Source organism: Lygodium microphyllum, chromosome 5 (assembly GCF_053477565.2).
Source record: "Lygodium microphyllum isolate KBCC chromosome 5, Lygodium_microphyllum_v1.1.10, whole genome shotgun sequence".
In the NCBI taxonomy this organism is placed as follows: domain Eukaryota; kingdom Viridiplantae; phylum Streptophyta; class Polypodiopsida; order Schizaeales; family Lygodiaceae; genus Lygodium; species Lygodium microphyllum.
Window position 1 is genome coordinate 149,400,488 of NC_141139.1, and position 22,751 is coordinate 149,423,238.

General features: G+C 41.0%; 1 protein-coding gene across 1 annotated transcript in view; it reads right to left on the reverse strand.

Moving 5' to 3' along the window:
* Nucleotides 1-22,751, reverse strand: part of PEN2 (PTEN 2) — a 74,901-nt gene that overhangs the window by 46,403 nt on the left and 5,747 nt on the right. The window contains exons 2-5 of the mRNA XM_087678514.1: nt 17,713-18,240; nt 17,516-17,617; nt 17,371-17,427; nt 2,355-2,420 (exon numbers count right to left, since the gene is read on the reverse strand). Of these exons, the coding sequence (XP_087534640.1) occupies nt 2,355-2,420; nt 17,371-17,427; nt 17,516-17,617; nt 17,713-18,195 (708 nt within the window). The 5' untranslated portion in view covers nt 18,196-18,240. The remainder of the gene's footprint in view (nt 1-2,354; nt 2,421-17,370; nt 17,428-17,515; nt 17,618-17,712; nt 18,241-22,751) is intronic.

The window sequence follows — 22,751 nt, forward strand, 5'->3', positions numbered from 1 at the left end:
GAGATAACAGAGAGGAGACAGGCGTGGATGCATAAGCCCATCAATAGTTTTGCCGCATTGGTATATCCGGCCTACAGGTCACCGACGGTAATGAATGATAGAGAGTTCCGTTCAAACCAGCTTGCTTATTTGACTCGTGTGGTCCCTGTTGACGACCACGATGCAGTGCTAGAGGAGCTAGGATGCTATGCAGATTAGAGAGGGCATATGGCTTTTGCTTCTCCCACTTGTTGGAGGAGAGAGTCACTTGTGAAGCCTTTATTTTAGTGGCAAAACTTTGGACACGCACTAGGGACCCTTCAGCCCTTAGCCATGAGGGTCCTTGACCAAGATTGCACTTCGAGAGCATGTGAGAGAAACTGGAGTATCTATTCTCTCATTCACACAAAGATTCGCAATCAGCTTAGCACACGACGGTTAGAGCGGCTATGCTACACTAACTTACACATGATGAGGGCTATGATGAGCATGGGTAGTTCGAAGAAGCAGGTAAAGTTTAAACACTTAACCATAACATTTAAAATTTGTAGTTTTAACTTTTAAACTTTGAACTTTGAAGTTTAAACTTCATACTTTACAATTTAGTCTTTAGCATTTACAATGATAAATCTTACGTGCATCACTACATTGTGTAGGTGAACATTGATACATTCAAGTTGATGGGCGATACTCTTCCGAGTATACATAAGGAGGAGGAGATGATTTTTGCAGAGCTCTATAGAGAGCTTATAGCAATAGATACTCGTAACACTCGCAGTCAACGTACTCGTGGACAAGGAGTTCGAGTAAGTAGTAGCAGGGGCATAATCATTCGACGCTCTCCATCATCGAGGAGGGGTTGTTCAAGTGGCTTGCAGACATATGTAAGGTGGGGCTCTAATAGCTCACATCCTATACCTCATGATAACATCCTCCCCTTGCCTACACAGCCGCCACCTAGGGAGCCATCATTTGATGATGATGGTAACCTCATCAGTGAGGATGAGTATGAGTATGTCTCATCATCGGATGCCGAGGAGTCATCTTCAAACTCTCTTGATGAGCACTCAGATGGTTCTGATGATGATGATGATAGTGATGCCTCATCATAGATTCATCATTCATATGACATAGGTCTCTCTTTTTTTTTGTATCAGATATACTAGACTGTAGTTATATCACATGTATTGCGTAGCCCATGCGACCGCAATGGTCACCCTCATGTATTCATTTTATTATGTAATGAAATGGCTATTTCCACTTTAAACATGTATTCTATGATCTATCATTTAATGACTTATGGTTTTTGTTATTTAAAAAATCATCTTAATTTTTTTTCGTACTAATATCGCACTATACCTTATCATAAGGTACCAATTAGTACTATATTTTATCGTACTGTACCGTATCGTACCTAACAATTATGCATGATGATAACCACATCATCAGGATAGTGATGATTCTCCGTATGCTATACGCTGCAAGGAGCAATCCCCATTGAAACAGTTTGAGACATTACTCAGAGGATGCTTGAAATCACATTGCTTGAACATCCAAGTTTCATAATCCGTTTAAATGATTTTACGAATACTTTATTACATCATGGGCTCCCAGCTTTCAAAAATCAAAGTGTAGACACCTAGCAACTGAGAAGCATGATCATGTGGCATTACTAAATACTGTCATCATTCATATAATATCCAGGAAAAACTGATCACATCTAATAAGTCATTTTTCGATTTTAAGCAGAACAGAGCGGTAAAGCATAGACATTTCTAAAGGTAAAAATGTCTCATTACCATACAAAACTATGCTTTTACTTTAATTGTAAACCAAAGGACTACATGATCCTACGATGTATCTCTAAAGGTTCTAGTATGTGTATTTCTTGAACCTTGCAGTTTACATGTCTTTAGAGTCCTCTTCAAGAGCTTTTTCCTCAACAGTTTCTATGACCTTTCATTATCATGACACTTGACATTTCACTATCATGACATTTGAGCTTTCATTATCTTCACCCTTCACGACCATATTTGTTAACCCTTCATTCCCATGATCCTTGATCTTCCAGTGGTATTCTTTCATAGTAAAAGGAGCATACAACCTTAACCTACCAACAGGCTCCACAAAAACTAGGATTGAATAAATCAATGAGAAAATCTAGTAGCTGCTAATGGGCAAGAATAACTAATCTGGGTTTATTTTTGTTAAAACGAAAGGTAAGATTCAGAAACATTGGACCTAGATACATATATCTATAGTCCACATAAAGGGACAAAACAATTGGATATGCATCCAAAACAGCTAACATGTTTCAACATCAAAACAAACTTTTTTAAACAAGTGTAAACCAAAACTGCAAAACCAAAGCCTACCTTTCCTTCAAAAAGAGAAGCATCATATAATCGCTCCGAGCACAAGTTGTACACTTTGTATTTCTCCTAGAAATTTCAAGACAATGTCAGTACACAGTTGGAAAACTGAGAAACATAGGCCAAACTTGACATGAGTGAACATTTCAAAGGCAGAGGAGATTCACATTCAAAGAACAGGATTGACCAAATGATAAATTGCACATTTAACATTTACATAATGAACAAACAAGAGTGCCAAGATTTGATGGGAGGTTGGTAGCAATTAGAAAGCTGGGTGATTATATTCAGCCAAAGAAGGTAGTATTATCACAGGATCCATACAGGATTCTTTCATATTATGAATCTATAAAGAGTAATTTCTGGCAGCCTGTTTAGCCCGAGCAGTAGTCAAAACAACCAAATCAAAAACTGAAACATGCCATTGTCTAACATCTTTGCAAAGGATAATTTTGAAAACAACTTTATTGTGCTGTGACTTGTGCTTAACAGAGTGAGAGCTCAGTGCCAGTGGAACCAGAGACTGGCCTTGAGCACATTAATACGTGTGCACATGCTAGAGAAATATAGAGAGAAAGGAAACGGAAGTTATATTAACATCTATAAAAGGCCAAATCGACCTATGAGACCAAAATGTTACATCTGAAAGCCAGGGAATTTTCCCAAGTCCCAAAATAGCTGTCATCTACTGCTATAACTAACTAAATGAAGAATAAACGATACATAGCTTACGAATACAAAGTGATGTCACAACCAGATACAATATGGAACTGCTCTGGGGGTTACTCTCATCCCAAGTACTTCTCATAGGTCTATCTAACATAGAGAGGCCCTGTATAGCTCCTTGCACTCGTCATTGTACCATCTATTCTAGGGCATGGTCCCTGGTCGGCTGAGTCTACTAGTGTGTGGAGTGTGGAAAGCTCTAGAGAGCAGCAGGGTGTAGGATCGAGGTGACCCTAGAGGTGAGTGTCCCTAGTGGGGCAATATGCTTGAACTGTGCGAGCCTATCATAAACATGATGGTTGTATATGTCAACTTGCTCATGCATGAAATAGAAAGTGGTGAGGGATAGGTAGGTATGATCTCCAGTTGTATATGCATCTATGGGCATGGGGAGGAGGACATGGTGAGGGATAGGTAGGTATGATCTGCTTCGATTGGGCAAGGGGGAATGGTGAAGGATTTAACTAGTTCCATCATCTCAATGGAACTTGGTAGTACGTACATAATCCACCGTGCTGGAGCCAGTGGGCTGAAAGCAAGTCAATGCTCTGGATCAGGGCCACTATACCTTGTTGTAAATAAAGATGGTGTCATGACCCCAGCTCTAGCATGTACTTGCCATATCAACTATTATCTTCCCCAATATCAGCCGATACCCTCCCTGTGCCTGCCTTCTCCAACTCCATCCCCTATAGCTGCCCTGGATCCTCAAAATCATATATATCGTACTATCGTCTATGCCCCCTAGCATTAACATCTCCTACAAAGACAACATCTCCCAATCCAGAGTAGTGTATAATCTCATCTGAGGTCTCTAAAAGAGGACTCTCCTCCTCCATCTCCCTCTCTCCTACTACTAGGTCTCCCTGATAGCATATCTCACCCTCCATAGGGAAAGTAGCAAAAGGCAAAGTATAGCATCCAGTTGCGACTCACGGGAGGTCTCCACTCAGATCCACATGTACCACATGTTAGGGTCTTTTGCCATGATGCAAACTCTACCATGTAGCTCCTATCTCCTCAACACCACCACTTGTCAAAAGAACAAGTATGCTCTAATACCATGTCAAAATAGTGTGACAAGACAGCATGCACTCATACCATATCAGAGAGACAGCAGCATTTGCGAGAAGAAACATACTGTATGACAAACACTAAGAGAAGAAGAAACTCACAAAAAACACAAAAGAAGATGGTGATGGTAATGATGATGAATCATTGAATCCTGCTAAGTGAATCAAGTGTGTGAACGGCAATGGAGAGGATGGAAGAATGTGGAAGAGAGTGACAGAATATTGGAAGGATGAATGAGTGGGTGGATTTGGTGCTGTATTTATAGGCACAGATGACCTTGAATGGCACCCACTAAAGTCTCTGGAGTGGCACCCCGACTCTTTCGAGAGGTGCCTAGAAGGCCTTTTGGGGCTGTAAATGAAAACCAAAAATAGGAATGGAGGGAAAATGTACTGAATGACTTGGTTTCTCAACACCACTCCTCCTCATCCTCAAGTGGTGCCCTAGTGTCTCATACAACACCTGTATGTGGACTCCCAAACACATCCATGTACTCTAGGTAGTCCCCTCTCAAGGCTTTGATGTGTCTCTATGATCAAAATCAACTCTTGGTTCACCACCATCCTCCCTAGGTGTGTCCATAGTAAGCCATTACAATTCCATACTCTCATCTGTATCTCTAAGGTATCAATCTCATAGGCCATCTTTACACATTGTCTCCTTGTCCCCCCTTCCTGGCCTTGAATATTTTAAGCATACTCGCTTGCCTATGCTCCACCTACATCCCAGTAAGATCATTGTCCAAGTAGATGGGATCCCTTGGGAGACCACAAAGTACAGCCTTCTTCCTCACAAAGGCCATCCTCTCCATCTCATCTCGGAACATCAAAATGAGTGTGCGCTTTTGTAGTTTCTTTCCAACTCTCCATACCTTGGGAACATGTCCCCCCCGTGCATGCCTCTCCCACCAGCAAGGTCCCATACCACCCTTAACGAGATAAAGGCCTATCTAGGCGCAAACCATCACAGTTCCGTGAGCAAAAGTGGTTTTGTGCACATCATCGGCTCTCGGGCACAATAGGGCCTTGAGTCCTATTTATAAGACTCAGCTGCCCTAACTATGAAGTGTCCTTAGTGCATTCGCACTAAGTCACTTGGTAACCACCATGACTAATGCTACTAGCGCCCATTTGAATGTCCAAGGACAAAATAGTGATCGTATGACAAGTAATCCCGTGGCCCCTTGTGGATTTGTGAAGAAGAGTTTTTATCTCCTATGTGGTGTGCATGGAGGTATGGGTGGAGAACATCATGTAATAATCCTTTTGATCTTTTGTACGAGTTAGCTACTCCATTCAAGAGGATTATCCTATTGTATGCCTCTCTTAAATTTGTAATTTCTTGTTGCCTCCTTGATAGTATCATTGACATCATACCCTATCCGAAAATTATGTAAGTTCTATTTCTGCTTATGACATTGTATCTAGTTCTTTCATTCTCACCCACAGTTGCAGCTGTAATTGTGCAAGGCTGCCCTTGTACTAAGGTTATATCAATGTTGTTCTCAGATGAGTGGAAGCTCGTCTTAGAACTGCCACCTTGTGAGTAGAATATAAGGATTCTAGACGAACTATCTAATGTTGTATATGATGTTGAGCTTGTAGCAAAAGAGATTTTTGCCTTCTCAATGGTATTAACATTGCATTCTTATACTATAAATGGGTTGCCCTGCTCCTCTCCCTTGTAACAAACCATGATGGAAAAGAAGCCTTATAATGAATGACAGAAACCAACCATCCTCCTCGAATAGGGTGGTATTAACCTAATTAAGCACTTAATTACAGCAAGTATAAATTTACGTAAATTGAATATGCACACTTTACCACTTTAATCTTGGACATTGGATAGCCTATTGGCCCATAAACTAACACCCCTTTCAATATTTCTTTAACTTATATTGCAATTGGATGGAGTACAACTAAGATTCCTTAATCTCCTCCGCTTATCCAAATTCCCCTTATTGCCACAAATGATCAATAAGCCTTCAAACCAATTTTTCCCTTGGTTTGCTTGGGGATTGGCCTTCACCCTACTCCTTGAAAGACAAATTCAACCCCAAATTTGATATTGGCCTCCTCGAATAGGGTGGTATTAACCTAATTAAGCACTTAATTACAGCAAGTATAAATTTACGTAAATTGAATATGCACACTTTACCACTTTAAACTTGGACATTGGATAGCCTATTGGCCCATAAACTAACACCCCTTTCAATATTTCTTTAACTTATATTGCAATTGGATGGAGTACAACTAAGATTCCTTAATCTCCTCCGCTTATCCAAATTCCCCTTATTGCCACAAATGATCAATAAGCCTTCAAACCAATTTTTCCCTTGGTTTGCTTGGGGATTGGCCTTCACCCTACTCCTTGAAAGACAAATTCAACCCCAAATTTGATATTGGCAAGCTGGCCTCTTGAATCTCCCTAAAATTTCTCAATTTTAACTGCTGGAATTCAAGTCCAAGGCCCTTAATTCTGAGCAATTGTCTAAACCCTGATTTCTATTGTAAATTAGGATCTTTGCACTCTGGTCGACCTACGAACCCAATGGTCAAGATTCGCTAGCTATTCAACATGCAAATCTGCATTAACAGCTTGCTGTTCTGCAAGTTCAGCGTCCTATACAGCTGGTTTAGGTTGTTCCAAAGGCACATGTTATTGCTGAATTTGTGGGACATCATGCGCAAGATCCTATTGATCATTTTCAGCATCATTTCCCACATTTTTAGGGACATTTACAGCGGGTATTTGCTGTTGTCTAACAGGCATTCTTTGCTATCCTATTAGTACATCCTCCCGAAATACAACCCTTCTGGCCTCCTCTATTCTTTCGGGCTATTTGTGCATGCGATCTTCCCCGAAAAAAACATCATTGCTACGTACTACTTTTCTTTTCTTAGGATCCCATAATCGATACCCCATCTCACCTTCATCACCATATCCTAGGAAAATACATTTACAAAACTTTGGCTCAAGTTTGTTACTTTCTTCCTTACGAATGTGCACAAATGCCTCACAGCCAAACACTCTCAAGTGAGCATAAGAAGGTGGCTTACCCGACCACTCTTCTAGAGAGACTCCCCCCCCCCCCCAAAAGACCTATTTGGTGATAGATTAATCAAGTGTACGGCTGTCATAACAGCCTCTGCCCAAAATTTATAGGGTAAAGCAGCATGTGACAGCATTGTACGGACCTTGTCTTGAATGGTCCTATTCATACGCTCTGTCAACATTGTGGGAGAGAAGGAAGGAGTCTCACTTGTAGCTTTCTTGCTTGCACAATGGGGGAATACACACAGAGGTGGAGGCTGAAAACAGTTTTCCTCTTCTTAGTTGTGTAAGCCAAAAGAACTTTTGTACAAAGAAGTAGAAGAACCCTATATATGGGTCTCAAACCAAAGACAATTAACTAAGGTGGCATACTAACTGAGCCACGAACTAGAGTAGATAAGGATAGCTGTCGTCTAGCTATTATTCATGAGCGGTGTACCAATCGCATCTGCAAAACTGACAAGTCGGTGACATAAATACACAACGGTCACCCTGGCGTATCACGAGTGGAGCTCGATATCTCAACACTCCCCCTCGAGCTCAATCCCAATTCCTGCACACCAAGCAGGTCTCTGAACTTGCGCAGCTTCTCTGCGCCCAATGCCTTCGTAAATATGTCAACTACCTGATCCTCTGTGCTGACATAAACTAAATCAATAAGACCTAGTAAAACCCTCTCTCGCACATAGTGATAATGCACCTCAATGTGCTTTGTTCTAGCATGATAGACTGGGTTATTTGCCAAGTGTATACTACTTATGTTGTCACAATAAATGACAACTGGCCCATCTGTAGGCTGATGCATATCATAAAGTAGCTTATGCAACCAAGCTACCTCACATGCAGCTATTGCTGCACCCCTGTACTCGGCCTCTGTGCTCGACAAGGCAACTGTAAGCTGTTTCTTGCTGCTCCAAGTGACTGCAGCACTCCCAAAAAAGAACACATATCCACTGGTAGATCGTCTATCAGAAATGCTACCAGCCCAATCAGCATCAGTGTATCCATGCAACTGTATCTGAACCCCAGTCTCATAAAATAGTCCATACTACAATATGGACTTCACATACCTGAATATGCGTCTAGCCGCATCCAAATGCGGTTTCCTTGGAGCCTGCATAAACTGACTTACCAATCCAACACCATAGCTCAAATCTGGCCTGGTAATAGTCATATAAATCAAGCTTCCTACTATACGTCTGTACATAGTAGGGTCTTCCAGAAGCTCACCTGCATCTGCGCTCAGCTTCACATTCTGCTCCAAAGGAACTGAAATAGGCTTACAGCCTGTCATCCCATATTTGGACAGCATATCCAATCCATACTGCCTTTGCAAGAGTTGTATCCCACTTGGTGATCTAATCACCTCAATGCCCAAGAAATAACGCAGCTCTCCCAAATCCTTCATCTCAAACTTCTGCTTCAATAGCATTTTCACATGAAGGATATCTTCATCACTGTCACCTGTCATAATCAAATCATCAACATAAATGACAAGTAGCATAATACCTTTCTCTGTTTTTCTCACATAAACTGAGAAATCTGCCTTGGAAATCTGAAAGCCAATAGTGACAAGATACTGTCCTATCTTGTCAGACCATGCTCTAGGTGCTTGCTTCAATCCATACAAGGCTTTCTTCAACCTGCAAACAAATTCAGGATGAACAGCATGCACATAACCTGGTGGTTGCTCCATATAGACCTCTTCTTGCAAATCACCATGCAAGAAGGCATTCTTTACATCCATCCGATGTAAAGACCATCCCTTTGATGTAGCCATAGCAATGACTGCTCTTACGGTTGCCATCCTTGCAACCGGACTGAATGTTTCTTCATAGTCAATGCCATATGTTTGTGCATACCCCTTGACTACTAATCTTGCCTTGTATCTGTTCACAGAACCATCTGCATTGTGCTTCACCTTATAAACCCACTTACAGCCAATTGCATTTTTACCTTTAGGCAAAGGTACCAATTCCCATGTAACATTTGCTTCCAAGACATCCATTTCTTCATCCATGGCTTTCTCCCATTTTTCTTTTCCCATGGCTTGCTCAAAAGAAGTGGGTTCTGATTCCTATATCACTTTGACCATATATGCATAGTGAATGGCTGTAAATCCATCATATTTCAGCCTATCCACAAGATACCTAGCTCTCGTAGACATGCGCAAAGTAGGTTCACTCCCAAGTGCTCTCAAAACATCCCTGGTCTTCCTTACTCCAGGTGTAACAATAGAAGGAATACCCAACTCATCATCAATGCTCTGTTCTGAGCCACTGGATTCACCATCCACATAAGAGTGACCTACATTCACATCAAACATGGGCTGATCAACCTTCTCTTTTCCTTTTCGTGATACCTGCATACCACTATCTGCATTACTTTGAGAAGATTCTCCTGATCTCAATCTGCCTGTCCATGGCGAAGAATGTGAACCACTGCTAGAGGACGCTCCAGGTCCACTAATATTTTGTGACTGCTGCTGTGAATTCTGTGCAGCATTACCATTTTGTGCATCTACATCATCAATCACATTTACTGGTTTATACCAGCTACTCATCTCATCAAAAACAACATCTCTGCTCACTGTAAACTTACGAGTAGAAGAGTTATAGCATCTATATCCTTTTTGCTGCAGAGAGTAACCAATAAAGATGCACTTCTCAGCTTTTGGATCCAACTTGGATCTCAACTCATCTGGCACATATATATAGGCAATGCAACCAAAAATTTTCAAATGAGAAATATCTGGTTTCCTACCAGTATACCTCTCCTCTGGAGTCATTCCATGTATTGCTACAGTGGAAGTCCTGTTCATTATGTAGACTGCTGTAGCAACTGCTTTAGCCCAATAAAAATCTGGCAAGTCTTTTTCATTGAGCATGGCACGAGATACCTCTCCAATATGCCTATTCTTCCTTTCTGCAATTCCATTTTGTTGTGGGGTATGATTGCATGAATATTGCTGCTTTATGCCATGCTCCTGCAAGAACCTTGCAAACTCATTTGAGAGGTACTCTCCCCCTCCATCTGACCTTAGGCATTTTATTTGCAGGCCTGTTTCTTTTTCAACCATAGCTTTAAGGGTTTTGAAATGCCCAAAAACTTCACTTTTCTTTTTCATAAAATACACCCAAACTTTTCTGCTATAGTCATTAATAAAAGTAACAAAATAATGACAGTCTCCAAGAGATGCAGCTTTAGTAGTCCACACATCAGAGTGGATTAATTCCAATGGCTTCTTACTCTCTTGAACATGTCTAGGAAATGGTTTCCTTGCCTGTTTTCCAAACTGACAGGCTTCACATACCTTGTGCATTTCTGCAACCTTGAATCTAGGCAATCCTGCAACAATATTTTGGGCCTGCATTGATTTAAGTCGTCGTACATTAACATGACCAATGCGTTTATGCCAGATATCAATATCTGCAACTACACCGGTCCCATGTGCAAACATTACTGCACTCAATTCAGACATGTCTGCATCCAATGTAAACATTCTGCCCTTCTTCTTTCCTTTTGCTATCAAGCGACCTTTATTTTTCATATCCTCAACAAAGCATCCATGAGGATTAAATCTGACCTGCAAGCCCTGCTCAACCATTTGACCTACAGAAACCAGATTCTTGGTGATATTCGGGACATGAAATACATCAGATAGGTATTTCTTTTTCCCATCCTGCATAGACAAGGGAATTTTTCCAATCTGCACAATAGGATGTGCAGTATCATCACCAGTCTCCACAAATCCTGGTTTTTCCATTTTTCTTGCATCCTCCATCCATTCTGCATGACATGTCATGTGGTTTGATGTACCTAAGTCAACATACCATACATCGTTGCTTTCTTCTGCACTTGTCACAGAATTGTTCATGTGCTGCATCATAAACACATGCTCATTTCTGTCATCACCCTGTCTACTAGAAGATGCATAATTCCCTTGTTGCAATTTCCCATTCATGATGTCATTCTGCTTTTTATAGCAGTCTTTAGCCATATGACCCATTTTACCACAGTAGTAGCATTCAACATTGCTGTTTGTATTTTTGCCTCTTTGCCATCCACCACGACCTCTTTGGCTCCCCCTGCCTCTAGAGTTACCACGTCCTCCTCCATAGGACTGATTTTCTTGAGTTTGCTGCATATTTTGATTTCTGCCATGGCCTCCAAATCGGCCTCCTCTACCTCTGCCTCTACCTCTTCCAGCATTTGAGTAAAAGACAGCTTCTTTTGAAGTTCCTCCTGAAGAAGATGCACCGCCATTTCTCTGCTCCTCAGAAATTAGAAGAGCAATCAACTCCTCAAAATCAGGAAATCTTTCACGGACGGAATGGATGTTCGGAACTGTGCATAATCCTTTCCTAGACCATTCAAGGTCACTGAGACTAAATCATCTTCCATTGGCGACCCAATGGAAACAAGTGCATTTGCAATCTTCTTCACCTTCATGTGATAGTCATTGATGCTCATATTTTCTCTTTGCACATTGTGCAACTCTTGCTTGAGCTGCATTTTCCTGGCTTGCGTATTGGTGCTATACATCTTTGACAGAGTATCCCATGCCTCCTTTGGCGTACTTGCATTCTGAATATGCACAATCATAGAGTCTGAAATGCTGATAGATAGCCAGTACATAACTTTCCTGGCTTTCTCATGCCATGCTTTGAATGCCTGCATTTGTTGTTGATTAGGAACATCAGGAAAAACTGGTTCTTCTTCATTTCCTGCAACAAATTTCCAATATCCTTTTCCCATAAGGAAATTCGTCATTCTAAACTTCCATGCCTAGAAGTTGTTCTTGTCAAGCTTTTCAGTTACAATTTGTGAAAGAGAATCAGACGCCATTACAGAACACTGCGAAAAATTCTGTCACTGCAAAAACTCAGCTTCACCCTCACAAGGGCAAATCTGCAAAACTGGCGAAAGTGGTATTTGACCACACAGTCACTTCCTAGTGACGATTTTGCATAAACAAGAACCAAGGATGATTCTGAAACTCCCAATGTCTCTGTGCACAAGCATACGATACAATTTCTACAATAACTTTTCACCGACCTATAGAACAATGGTCGCACAGCATAAAACTGGGCCTTTTCCTGAGTACGTGCAGAAAACTTCCGCCTCCAAAACAAGCCCCGAAATGGCCTCAAATCAAAAAAACAGGGTCGTTGAGGGCAAAAGCCCTCTCCCGCAGCATATACTACCCTCTTGCTTCACCGCGAAGGGCGTCTCAACCTGAGACAATGCACTCTTGCAATTTCCAGCTGTGCTACCTGCAGAGATCTGCTCCCAAAACAGAAAATGAAAGCAACACTGCTCCTCTTACCAGAACACCGCGAGCTTGGCTTGCTTTCTTGAGCTCCTTACCACAAACAAGGCTCTGATACCATGTCAAGATTGTGGGAGAGAAGGAAGAAGTCTCACTTGTAGCTTTCTTGCTTGCACAATGGGGGAATACACACAGAGGTGGAGGCTGAAAACAGTTTTCCTCTTCTTAGTTGTATAAGCCAAAAGAACTTTTGTACAAAGAAGTAAAAGAACCCTATATATGGGTCTCAAACCAAAGACAACTAACTAAGGTGGCATACTAACTGAGCCACGAACTAGAGTAGATAAGGATAGCTGTCGTCTAGCTATTATTCATGGGCGGTGTACCAATCGCATCTGCAAAACTGACAAGTCGGTGACATAAATACACAACGGTCACCCTGGCATATTATGAGTGGAGCTTGATATCTCAACACGCTCTGCAACACCATTTTGGGACACATTATGAGGAGCAATAAGATTCTTTTAATCCTTTTGCTATCACAAAAGTCCTAAACGGCTTTGGACACATATTCTCCACCATTGTTAGAGCGAAGGTATTTTAATGTCTTACTGGTCTGATTTTCAGCAAATGCCGGGAATTTTTTAAATTTATCCAAGGCCTTATCTTTGCAATGGATTGGATAAACCCACACTTTGCGTGTGGCATCATCAACAAAGGTAATGAAATACTTCTTTTCCCCTAGAGGTAATCCTGGCATTTGACATACATCTCAATGTATCAACTCTAAGGGTGAAGACTTTAGAGAGATTTTTTATATGACGTTTGAGCATGTTTACCATAAATACAATGATCGCACTGTTCAAAATCAGCATACCTCAAAGATGGTAAATAACCCAAGCGAGAAAGCACTTTCATTCCAATTTGACTCACGTGTTCCAACCGGCTATGCCACAAAGAAACACCTGGTTGCTTAGTTATGGCAACTACATGGTCACGCACACTAGATATATGCAAAGGATACAAGGTATCACTTTTGGACCCCTTGGCAACAATGTGAGAGCCCTTACAGCTTTTTCATTTGCTATTTCCAAAGTGGTGTGATAGCCTTCATCATCTAGTTGCCATGTGCTTATTAAGCTCTTCTTGAGCTAAGGTACATGTCTCACATTATGCAAAACAAACACGGTTATCCCCCAAGTGGACAACACCACGTACACCACCATTGTAGTCAAAGAACCACTCATGATGTGGTGTGACATGAAAGAAATTCTAGTTTCACACTGTCAATGCCTGCAATTTTACATGTATAATTATCCCCCAAGTGGACAACACCACGTGCACCACCATTGTAGTCAAAGAACCACTCATGCTGTGGTGTGACATGAAAGAACGCACCTAAATCAAGTATCCAAGTGTGCATATCATCCTCAAAATCTGCAATCAATGCATATACACTCAAATAAGAAGCAAGAAGTACATCACCATCACTATCATTATCATGAGTAACTACATTAGTCTCTTCTATTTTCACATTGCTCTTCTTTGCAGGAAAGCTATCCTTTTTTTCAGCCTTGTTGTCTTCAGTGTTTTCTTTTTGCCCTTATTTTTCTTCAATTGAAAACAGTCCCATTTGAAGTGCCCTTTTTTGCCACAATGATGACACTCCACATTTTTTCCACGAGACTTGTTGTGTGCTTTATTTTCAAAACTGCTCTTGTGCTGACATCAACCTCTAGTGTGCAATGCACTAGAAGACTTGTTTGCTGAGTTATTCTGTCTATAGAGTTCTTCCATCAACAAAGAACTCTCCACATCAGAGTATAACAGCTGAGCATTCGAATTACTCAAAGCTGTCCTGAGAGTATCCCAACTTTCAAGCAAAGTGCATAGCAAGAAAGTAGCCTTGAACTCTTCATCAATATGGAAATCCAAAGCAATCAGCTGACTAAAAATTGAGTTAAACTCATTCAAATGTATAGACATGGCTGTACCTTCTTTCATGTGAAAGTCCATTAATTTTAAGGAAAAGAAAAAGTGACGGGCCTGTCTTGGCGTCCCGTCAAATCTGACGCCTGGCCTGCAAACTGTCACCGAACTGTCCTGCTGCCTGTCAATGTACTTGCGTCCTCATCGAAACTGTCACCTGGGTCGCCTACTGCCTATCGTGTGCCCCTATGGTATCTGCAACATACCGCCTGCTACTCGTCGTGTGCCCCTGCCTGTCGAGCCCTTTTGCAACCTGTCGGCTACACGAGTGTGCTCGCCCTAACAATCTAATGCATGTCAACGGGCCTGCACGCCACGTTTTAATGTCAAATTCTTGCCTATCTTGCAACCTAACGCCCGTCACTGGCCCTGATACCAGTTTGTTGGAGCCTGACAGATCGAGACTGAGTGAGCTGAGGATGAGAGTGTCAAATATTGCACAAAGAGTAGAGAGCAGTAGAGAGGAGTGTGAGCATGACACAATGGATGTTCGATACAAAAACAAGTGTACCACTTTTTAGGTTTTGATAATATATAAGGTATAAGAGTGTAAGGGTGTGTTCATACCCGAACACTGTAAAAGATACGGCAAGCCTTTATTCCCAGTAGCCCCATTGTAGAGTTACGTCAGACACAACTCTAACTTGTGCCTTGGTGGAAGAGAAGTATGAAAATTGTGCTCCGACTTTGATAAATATGCTGAATTTCTTCTCGTTCTTTGTTTTAGGACTTGAATTTAGCTCATACTTCTTAAATCCTAAATTCTAATTCTAATTTCTAATTTTATTGAAATTTCACAAAAAAGGATGGCTATCCGTATTCTCTCACATGATTGTGATAGTGGTTATATTGAGAGAACTTCAAGCACATGGGCTTTGTTTCACACAAAAAGGAATAAGTTGAAGATTGTCTAGCTTGAGAGATTGATTTTTAACCATTGTAACTTACACTTGATTGAAAATTCAAGTTACACACTTGAGCTAAAGCAGTAGATATAGATAAGATTGCTATAGAGAAGATGAAGGAGATTCCCACCATTCCAAAAGAGAAGATAGGTATCTATAACATGCTTAATGAGGAGATGTTTGTACTTGCACATTAGACACAATCTAGCCGTGCATCATCTATAGCAAGGGGAGCTCGACTTCAATATGCAACTGCTTCTACCTCCACAGCTCTACCGGTTGATGATGATGATGATACCTCCTCTTTCTCTTAGCAATAGTACTAGTGCTCTTGCTAGTAGCCCTAAGGAGTACAAGATAGAGAACATGCCTTTGGATGATGTTGAGTGATTCTCATTAGATGATGGATCATGATTCATAGACTTATACTTTACAGACTTGTTAGTCGATCATGTTTATTGTTTATTCGCATTTGGATGAGATGCTATGATCGCTTGAGTCTTAACACTAACACAAGATCATTGATACATCATAGTTGTATTTATTTTTCATGCATTGTTTACCAAGCAGTGAGAACTTTGTTTTTTGAGTCTATATGACATAACATGAGTCTATGGTTGTTCACTCTCGAGTCTCCAATCTCAACATATGTCATCATCATTCATTGACCATGGTATACTACAATCTTTTATATAAGGTTCCAACTTCTAAATCTTAATCTTGAAAGTTTTCTAAACTTATGGATTATGATTTTACAATCATAGTGTCTTAAATCTTTGATAGAATGGTGTATACTTGTCAAAACTCTTCTCAAGTTACATGTATACTCTATGTTGTTGAGGAATTTAAGTGGTTTGGTATAGATGTTCAACATATAAATGGTATTACCCATTTATATATGCCTAAAAAAATTAAAATATTCCTAGAAATAGACACAAAATCCATTTCCTTGTTTTGCCATTTTGGCTTCCTACCAAAATTCCCCATTTCGGCCTCATGCCAAAATTTTGTTTTGTGACTCTGAACCACATTTCTGTTTCACCGTTTCTGAAACTCCAAGCAACTATGACCTCATGTGGCATCCATACATTTAGGTATCCAGGTCTCATGATGAAACCATCCCCTATAGTCCTCATAAAGTGATCCCTATAGTATAATATCTTCAATGGAAAAGACTACTCAGGTGAAATCCATAGTGTGATGCATAACCAAGTTCCTCTCAATGCGGAAGATGTGTATGAAGGGCGAGTCAAGATCATATTGAAAGGGGGGTCCATATCAATCCCATATCCTATGAGCTACTACTCAACTTGTGCATACCATAAAGTCTCATGCGTTGCCTGAGCTAGCTGTCAAGAGGCCTTGAAGGCTCTCCTAGGTAGTCTATCTGGATGCATGTCAATTTTCTTGTTTATGAAGTTGATGGTCTGAAAAAGGGCCTCCATCAGCATGGGGATGAAGCAAACACGGCTCTAATGATCTCATCTGGTACTAATGGTTTGCTACAGATCATCCATGAGAGCGAAATGGCTCATGGTCTCTCAATCTATGTCCATAGGTATGTAGCCAGGCTCAGGGTCCAAATAGGTGCACCATACATCATGGCTGGTGTGACCAACCTGTTGAATAGCTACCTCCGCGTGTGCGCCTCATGGAAGTGTGCCTAGCAGCACTGTCTCTCCATCAAAGCACATCATGTTGTAGAATATGAAAAGTGAAAGACAAGTATGGTAAAAGCAAGCTAGTTAAGGCTCAAACAAATTCAAGGCTGCGTAACACTGTCAGTATATACGTTATCTCACAGAATTTCTACTAAAAATCAAGAATTCTTTGGGCTTAGCTGAGACGCAAAACTCTATTGCAATTATACAACCCTAATGAATCTTCTAGCTTCACCAACAAGTCGAAAGACTGAACTAGCAATCATCAAGAAGTTGATACTTTCCAAATTATAAATTGAAGTAAACAAGATGATTGAATGAAGGGTATCAAAAAAGACCTTATGATGAGTTTCAAAGAACTTGATAACTTCCTCCATGTGGTTGCGGTAAAACCCCTGCAATGATCCAAAAAACTAGTTTATCAGCTAAGACAACCATCAGTTAAAGATCTGTAAGCACACCTACATAAACAAAATGTCATACCTCCACATAACCCAGAAGCCCAGAGCTCAAATCGCCTGCAGGAAACCCCATAGCAATTATGTTATCTGTAATATAAGCCAGATCAAGATCAAAGCCACCATCCTGCACAGCCAGGAATATCATTCAGTTCCTTATTTCTTCTTCTAGCCAAAGAAAGCACAAATGGAAACTAATTCCTCTAAGGCCCTAAAACACACCTGGTATCTGATTTTGTTTTGTGATACAAGGTGGCGAGCCTTTGTTTGTACTGCCTTCATGGCATTCTTGGAGCTATCCAGAATTCCTTTAGCAAAAGTTCCTAGAGGCCCCTCTTGTAAAGGAGCTGAGGGGCTCTCAAGTGGGGTTTCAACAACAGGAATCTTCGAAGCAGACCGTCTGTTAAAACTGTTTGAAAGTAAGTTGAATGGATTTTTTCCAACATCTCCAGACGAGTTATCTGAGGAGATTGCATTGATGCGCCCTTTAGCCCAATTAGCAAACCCAGAAGCAGAAAATTTTCCAGATGAATCTGCTGCAGTTTTTGGTAGAAATCTGGAATTCCTTGGTACTGCATTTGCCTGGATTTTGTTTTCTTCTAAGAGAGTGGGATCATCATTACTGGGGTATATTTCCTGTCTTGAACTAGGAGTAGGTTCCAAGTGATTTTCCCTAATTGAATCAGAGTGTACTTCCATTACCATAAGCTAGAAGCACCTTCCTTCCAGTTGTAAGAGAATCAGGCTGAGCTGAAAGAATGCCAGAAGAAAGATCAGCTATAATTAAAATCTGATTCAATGATACATGAAGACTAAGGAACATTTAGCAGCAAATTTAATCACAGTTTAATGATCCTGACTTAGCATAGAAGGTAGTGAAAAAGAGTAACATTTTGATGGCGATCACAAGTTTAAAATCCCACTACTTCATGTTTTCTCATACATAAATCCATGTAATATATGATACTAGAATACATCAACACAGATTAGGAAGGTTTTGTATTATGACTAGACATAAAAGGGCATTGTACAGATAGCATGGTGGTGGGTTGTGCTATAAATGCACATGTTGACATTCTACAAGCAGAATCGTGCCTTAAGCTACATCCTTTGTAAAAGTTGCTACTGCGACTCTGGTCATACATACACAAATCTTTATAGTGAAACCTTTCATTTTGTGTTATTGCAATATGCAAAAAAATGGCCCCCTAATTTGAAGCTTCCTCACAAATTAGAAAGAAAAAAACAAAGGAAAACAAAAAATATGAAGCTGGCCTATCTGCTGCACTCGGTGGCAACAATATAAGCATTAATCCCAAAATCAGCAAACCAAGAGAAGCTGTTATTTTCTGAGCTTTAAAAACCAAAAACTTGTGTCCATCTTCATCAACCGTAGTCCTTTGAAACAAAGAAGAATCATCTATCAGAAGTCCATCATACACAGAAGGGCTGAGTGAAATGCCAATCAGGCGGTCCAAACCATATGACTGAAAAAGGATCCTTGCCTAACAAAACTTCCCAAAGGGCTATGATGTGTTTGAAGTGGATTCCCTTTTGCAATTCTAAACATGAGCTCATCATAATTTGGGGTTTTTCCCTTGTATAATTGTATAATTAGTTCGCCTTTTATGACCCCTAGAATGCCCAAAACATCAAATACATATTTATCACAATCTTTGCTCCTCTAAGATATAAACCTTCAGGCCAAGGTAACCAAGTATGATTCATACAATGTGCCCAATATGCAAACTTGTCAGAAGTGGATGCAACAATGGAAGCATAAACATGTTCTATAATAAATTGTTGAACTCAAGACAAAAGAGAAAGGAAAGAAGGAACATTGAGGAATACAATACAAATGAGAACTCAAATGTATGCTCGGAAAATGGAATCCATATATCCAGAACAAGACAATCACATACAACAATGAGTCACTAGCTGTGGGCACCTACACTGGCTCCTCTCCCCAGCAAAAGATCCACAAGTGAGATGATGAGTGACTGACTGATTGAGGAGGAAGAGCCTGAATAAATAGGACAAAAATATGACCTCAATATGATCAGGTCGGCCAGCAATAAATGCTAAATATGATCAATATGAAGACCATAAAAAATACCTAAAATATCCTAAATAATGCTCAAACCTAAATCATGCACAAAGTCACACATTAGTTGACATATCAGCCAACACCCTCTCTCAGATCATGGGTGATTTGATACAATACAATGGTACAATGATAATGAATCATAAACCATAAAACATAGAACCACCAAGTAGAACCATGGATACCCAAGCAGTGGGCGCACAAGCCACCACCAAGGTGCCGCAAAGAAAACCTAATGTCAATGTTTATCGAGCACCTGAAAATAGAGAAGTTCAAAGGATATCTCTATGTTTGTCGCAATGTCTCTCACTAGCATACATGAACAACCTATCAAAAAACCCTCTAGAACATACGTGACCATGGATTCCCCACCTTTGGCCAGCCACCTTTGGCTAGACCACCAAAGTGTCCCCTCATGTGAACTCGTGACTAGGAACCAATCCCGTTATCTATCAGACAGCCCATCATGAACCTGGATGTCAATCCTAGCTCCAAGATTTAAACCTGCCACACTTCAATCAATGCATTAGAGAAGTCCCTCTCTGAATCCTGTGCATTTGTATAGATGTATAGATGAGATGTGGCTGCCCCATTTGTCCACCCTATCACACTCCCTCTCTAGCACTAGAGAGTCTTGAGGGATGCCGTCATTGTTAGCAGATATGTCAGCTCATGTGTGAGTCTATGCATGCAAAGGCTCAGCACATTGTTTAGGATATTTAGGCATTTTTATTTGTGTCATTTTATGGTCATATTGGGCATTTATTGCTGGCCAACCTGATCATATTGAGGACATATTTTTGTCCTATATATTTAGGCTCCTCCTCACTCGCTCACTCATCTGCCACCACACGCGTGGAGAATTCGTGGAAAGAGAAACTAGTGCCAATGCGCACGCAGCCAGTGACTCACTGTTGTATGCCATTGTCTCGTGTTGGATATATGGATTCCATTTCCCGAGCATACATCTGAGTTCTCATCTGTATTGTGTTCTTCAGTGTTCTTTCTTTTCCTTTCTCTTTTGCCTTGTGTTTCAGCAATGTATTACAGCAAATGTTTACACTTCCATTGACTGCTCCACTTCTGACATGGTATCAGATTTCAGGTTCTATGCTCCTACTGTATTTTCTTTGCTGATTTCAGGACTGTTTTGACCATTGCTAATTAGGTGACTACTGCTCCAACCAAGCGACCTATTTTACCTGGGTTTTTTGCTGACCAACCTATGTGTCCACTTCAGCCTGCGTTTTGCTGTCTCTGCATCTCCTCCTAGCTGGGCGCTTGCATTATGAAGCCATTTTTGCTATTTTTGGCTGTTTTTACCGATTTTTTGACTTTTTGCAGCAGCTTTTGTCATATTTTGGTCAGATTTTGGGTTATATTGTATTTGAACTCTTGCTTTTTGTAGTCTGTGCTCATGTTTTGGCTGTGTTCCCTCTCCAAATACCTTCTTTTCTCTACTTCTCTTCTAAATCCTCTACAGATGGCTCCTCCATGCACCTCCATTGATGATCAGCTCCATGGACTTAATTATCACATGTGGAGTGCGGTGGTGAAGGCTTGGTTTATATAGAAGCGGTTATGGTATGTGGTCTATGGAGCTATTGAACGTCCTCAATGGCCTTCTCCAATTCCAATTGATTTTGATGAAGACAACCATGAGGAAGCAATGCTTTTATGGGATTCGGATGATGCCCGTGCTTACTCGGCCTTGCTTCGGTGTATTTCCAAAGAAGTCCTACCAGCGGTTACCTCTGTCAGAAGTGGTGCAGCAATGGAAGCATAAACAACATGCTGAAATAAACTGTTGAAACACAAGACAAGAGAATGAATGAATAAACACAAATATAGATGAGAAGTCAAATGTATGCTCGGGAAACAGAATCCATATCAAACACGAGACAGCAGCATACAACAGTGAGTCACTAGCTGTGTGGCCACCCTGGCACCGGCTCCTCTCTCCTCAGAAGAATCCACAAATGATGGCTGAAGTACATAGAGGAGGAGGAGCCCTAGCAATATATAGGCATAAAATGGGGGAGCGATAAATGCAATCGGCCAACATTTAATGCTGGTCAGCCAACATTAAATGCTCCCCAGCCCTAAAAAGGGCACCAGAAAATGCCAAAAAAATATTACATAAAATGTTGTAGCCTCTAAGTACAGATTCATGCCTGAGCTGACTAATCTGCTAACACCCTCTCTCAGATCAAGGGTGATCTGATACAATACAATAGTACAATGATGAGGTATCATAAACTATACAACATAGAACCACCAGAAGAACCATGGATATCCAAGCAATGAGTGGCCAGCCCACCACCAACATGCCTCGGAGAGTATCTGACGTCGATATCGATCATAACAACACCACCTGAAAATAGATAAGAATCATAGCAACTCTCTGTGTTATATCACCTATATCACTCAGGACATACAAGACCAATCAGCCAAACATGTCTCTGAACATGTAACCATGGAATCCCCGCCTTCGGCCAAAACCGCCAAAGTGTCCCCTCATGTAAGCTCTAGACAAAAGCCTCTCGCTCTCTATCAAGTAACCAATCCATCATGAACCTCGATGTCAATCCTAGCTCCAAGATTTGCACCTGCCAGACTTTGGTCGATGCATCAGGGATGTCACTCTCTGGATCCTGTGCATCTGTATAGACATATAGATGAGGCACGGCTGCCCCATCTCACCACCCTCTCACACTCCCTCTTTGGCACTGGAGAGTCGTGAGGGATGTCCACATCACCACTACAGGAAGCCGCTAACTCTTTGCAGTCCTTCCTTAAATGACCTTTCTTGCCACAGTGGTAACATTGGGCCTTCGACTTCTTCATCTGCGAACCCCTCTCTGAAGTTGCAAGAGCCTCACCTGAACCTCCATAATGTGATAGAAACCTCCCCTGTAGCCGCAAAGTAGCCTCATGCTCAAGTAGCATAGAGGACATGTGAAGAAATCTAATAGGAGTCGTAGATGTCTGCGCCCGTAAAGCATTCGCCACTTCATCAAACTCCCGAGGAAGCTTGTAGAGTACTGTACCAACAAGATGTGCCTCTGATAGGGCAGACTGCATAGTGCAAAGCTAGTCCTGGAGTTGGATAACACGAAGTAGGAAGGATTGAATCGTATCTTTGGATTCAAACTTC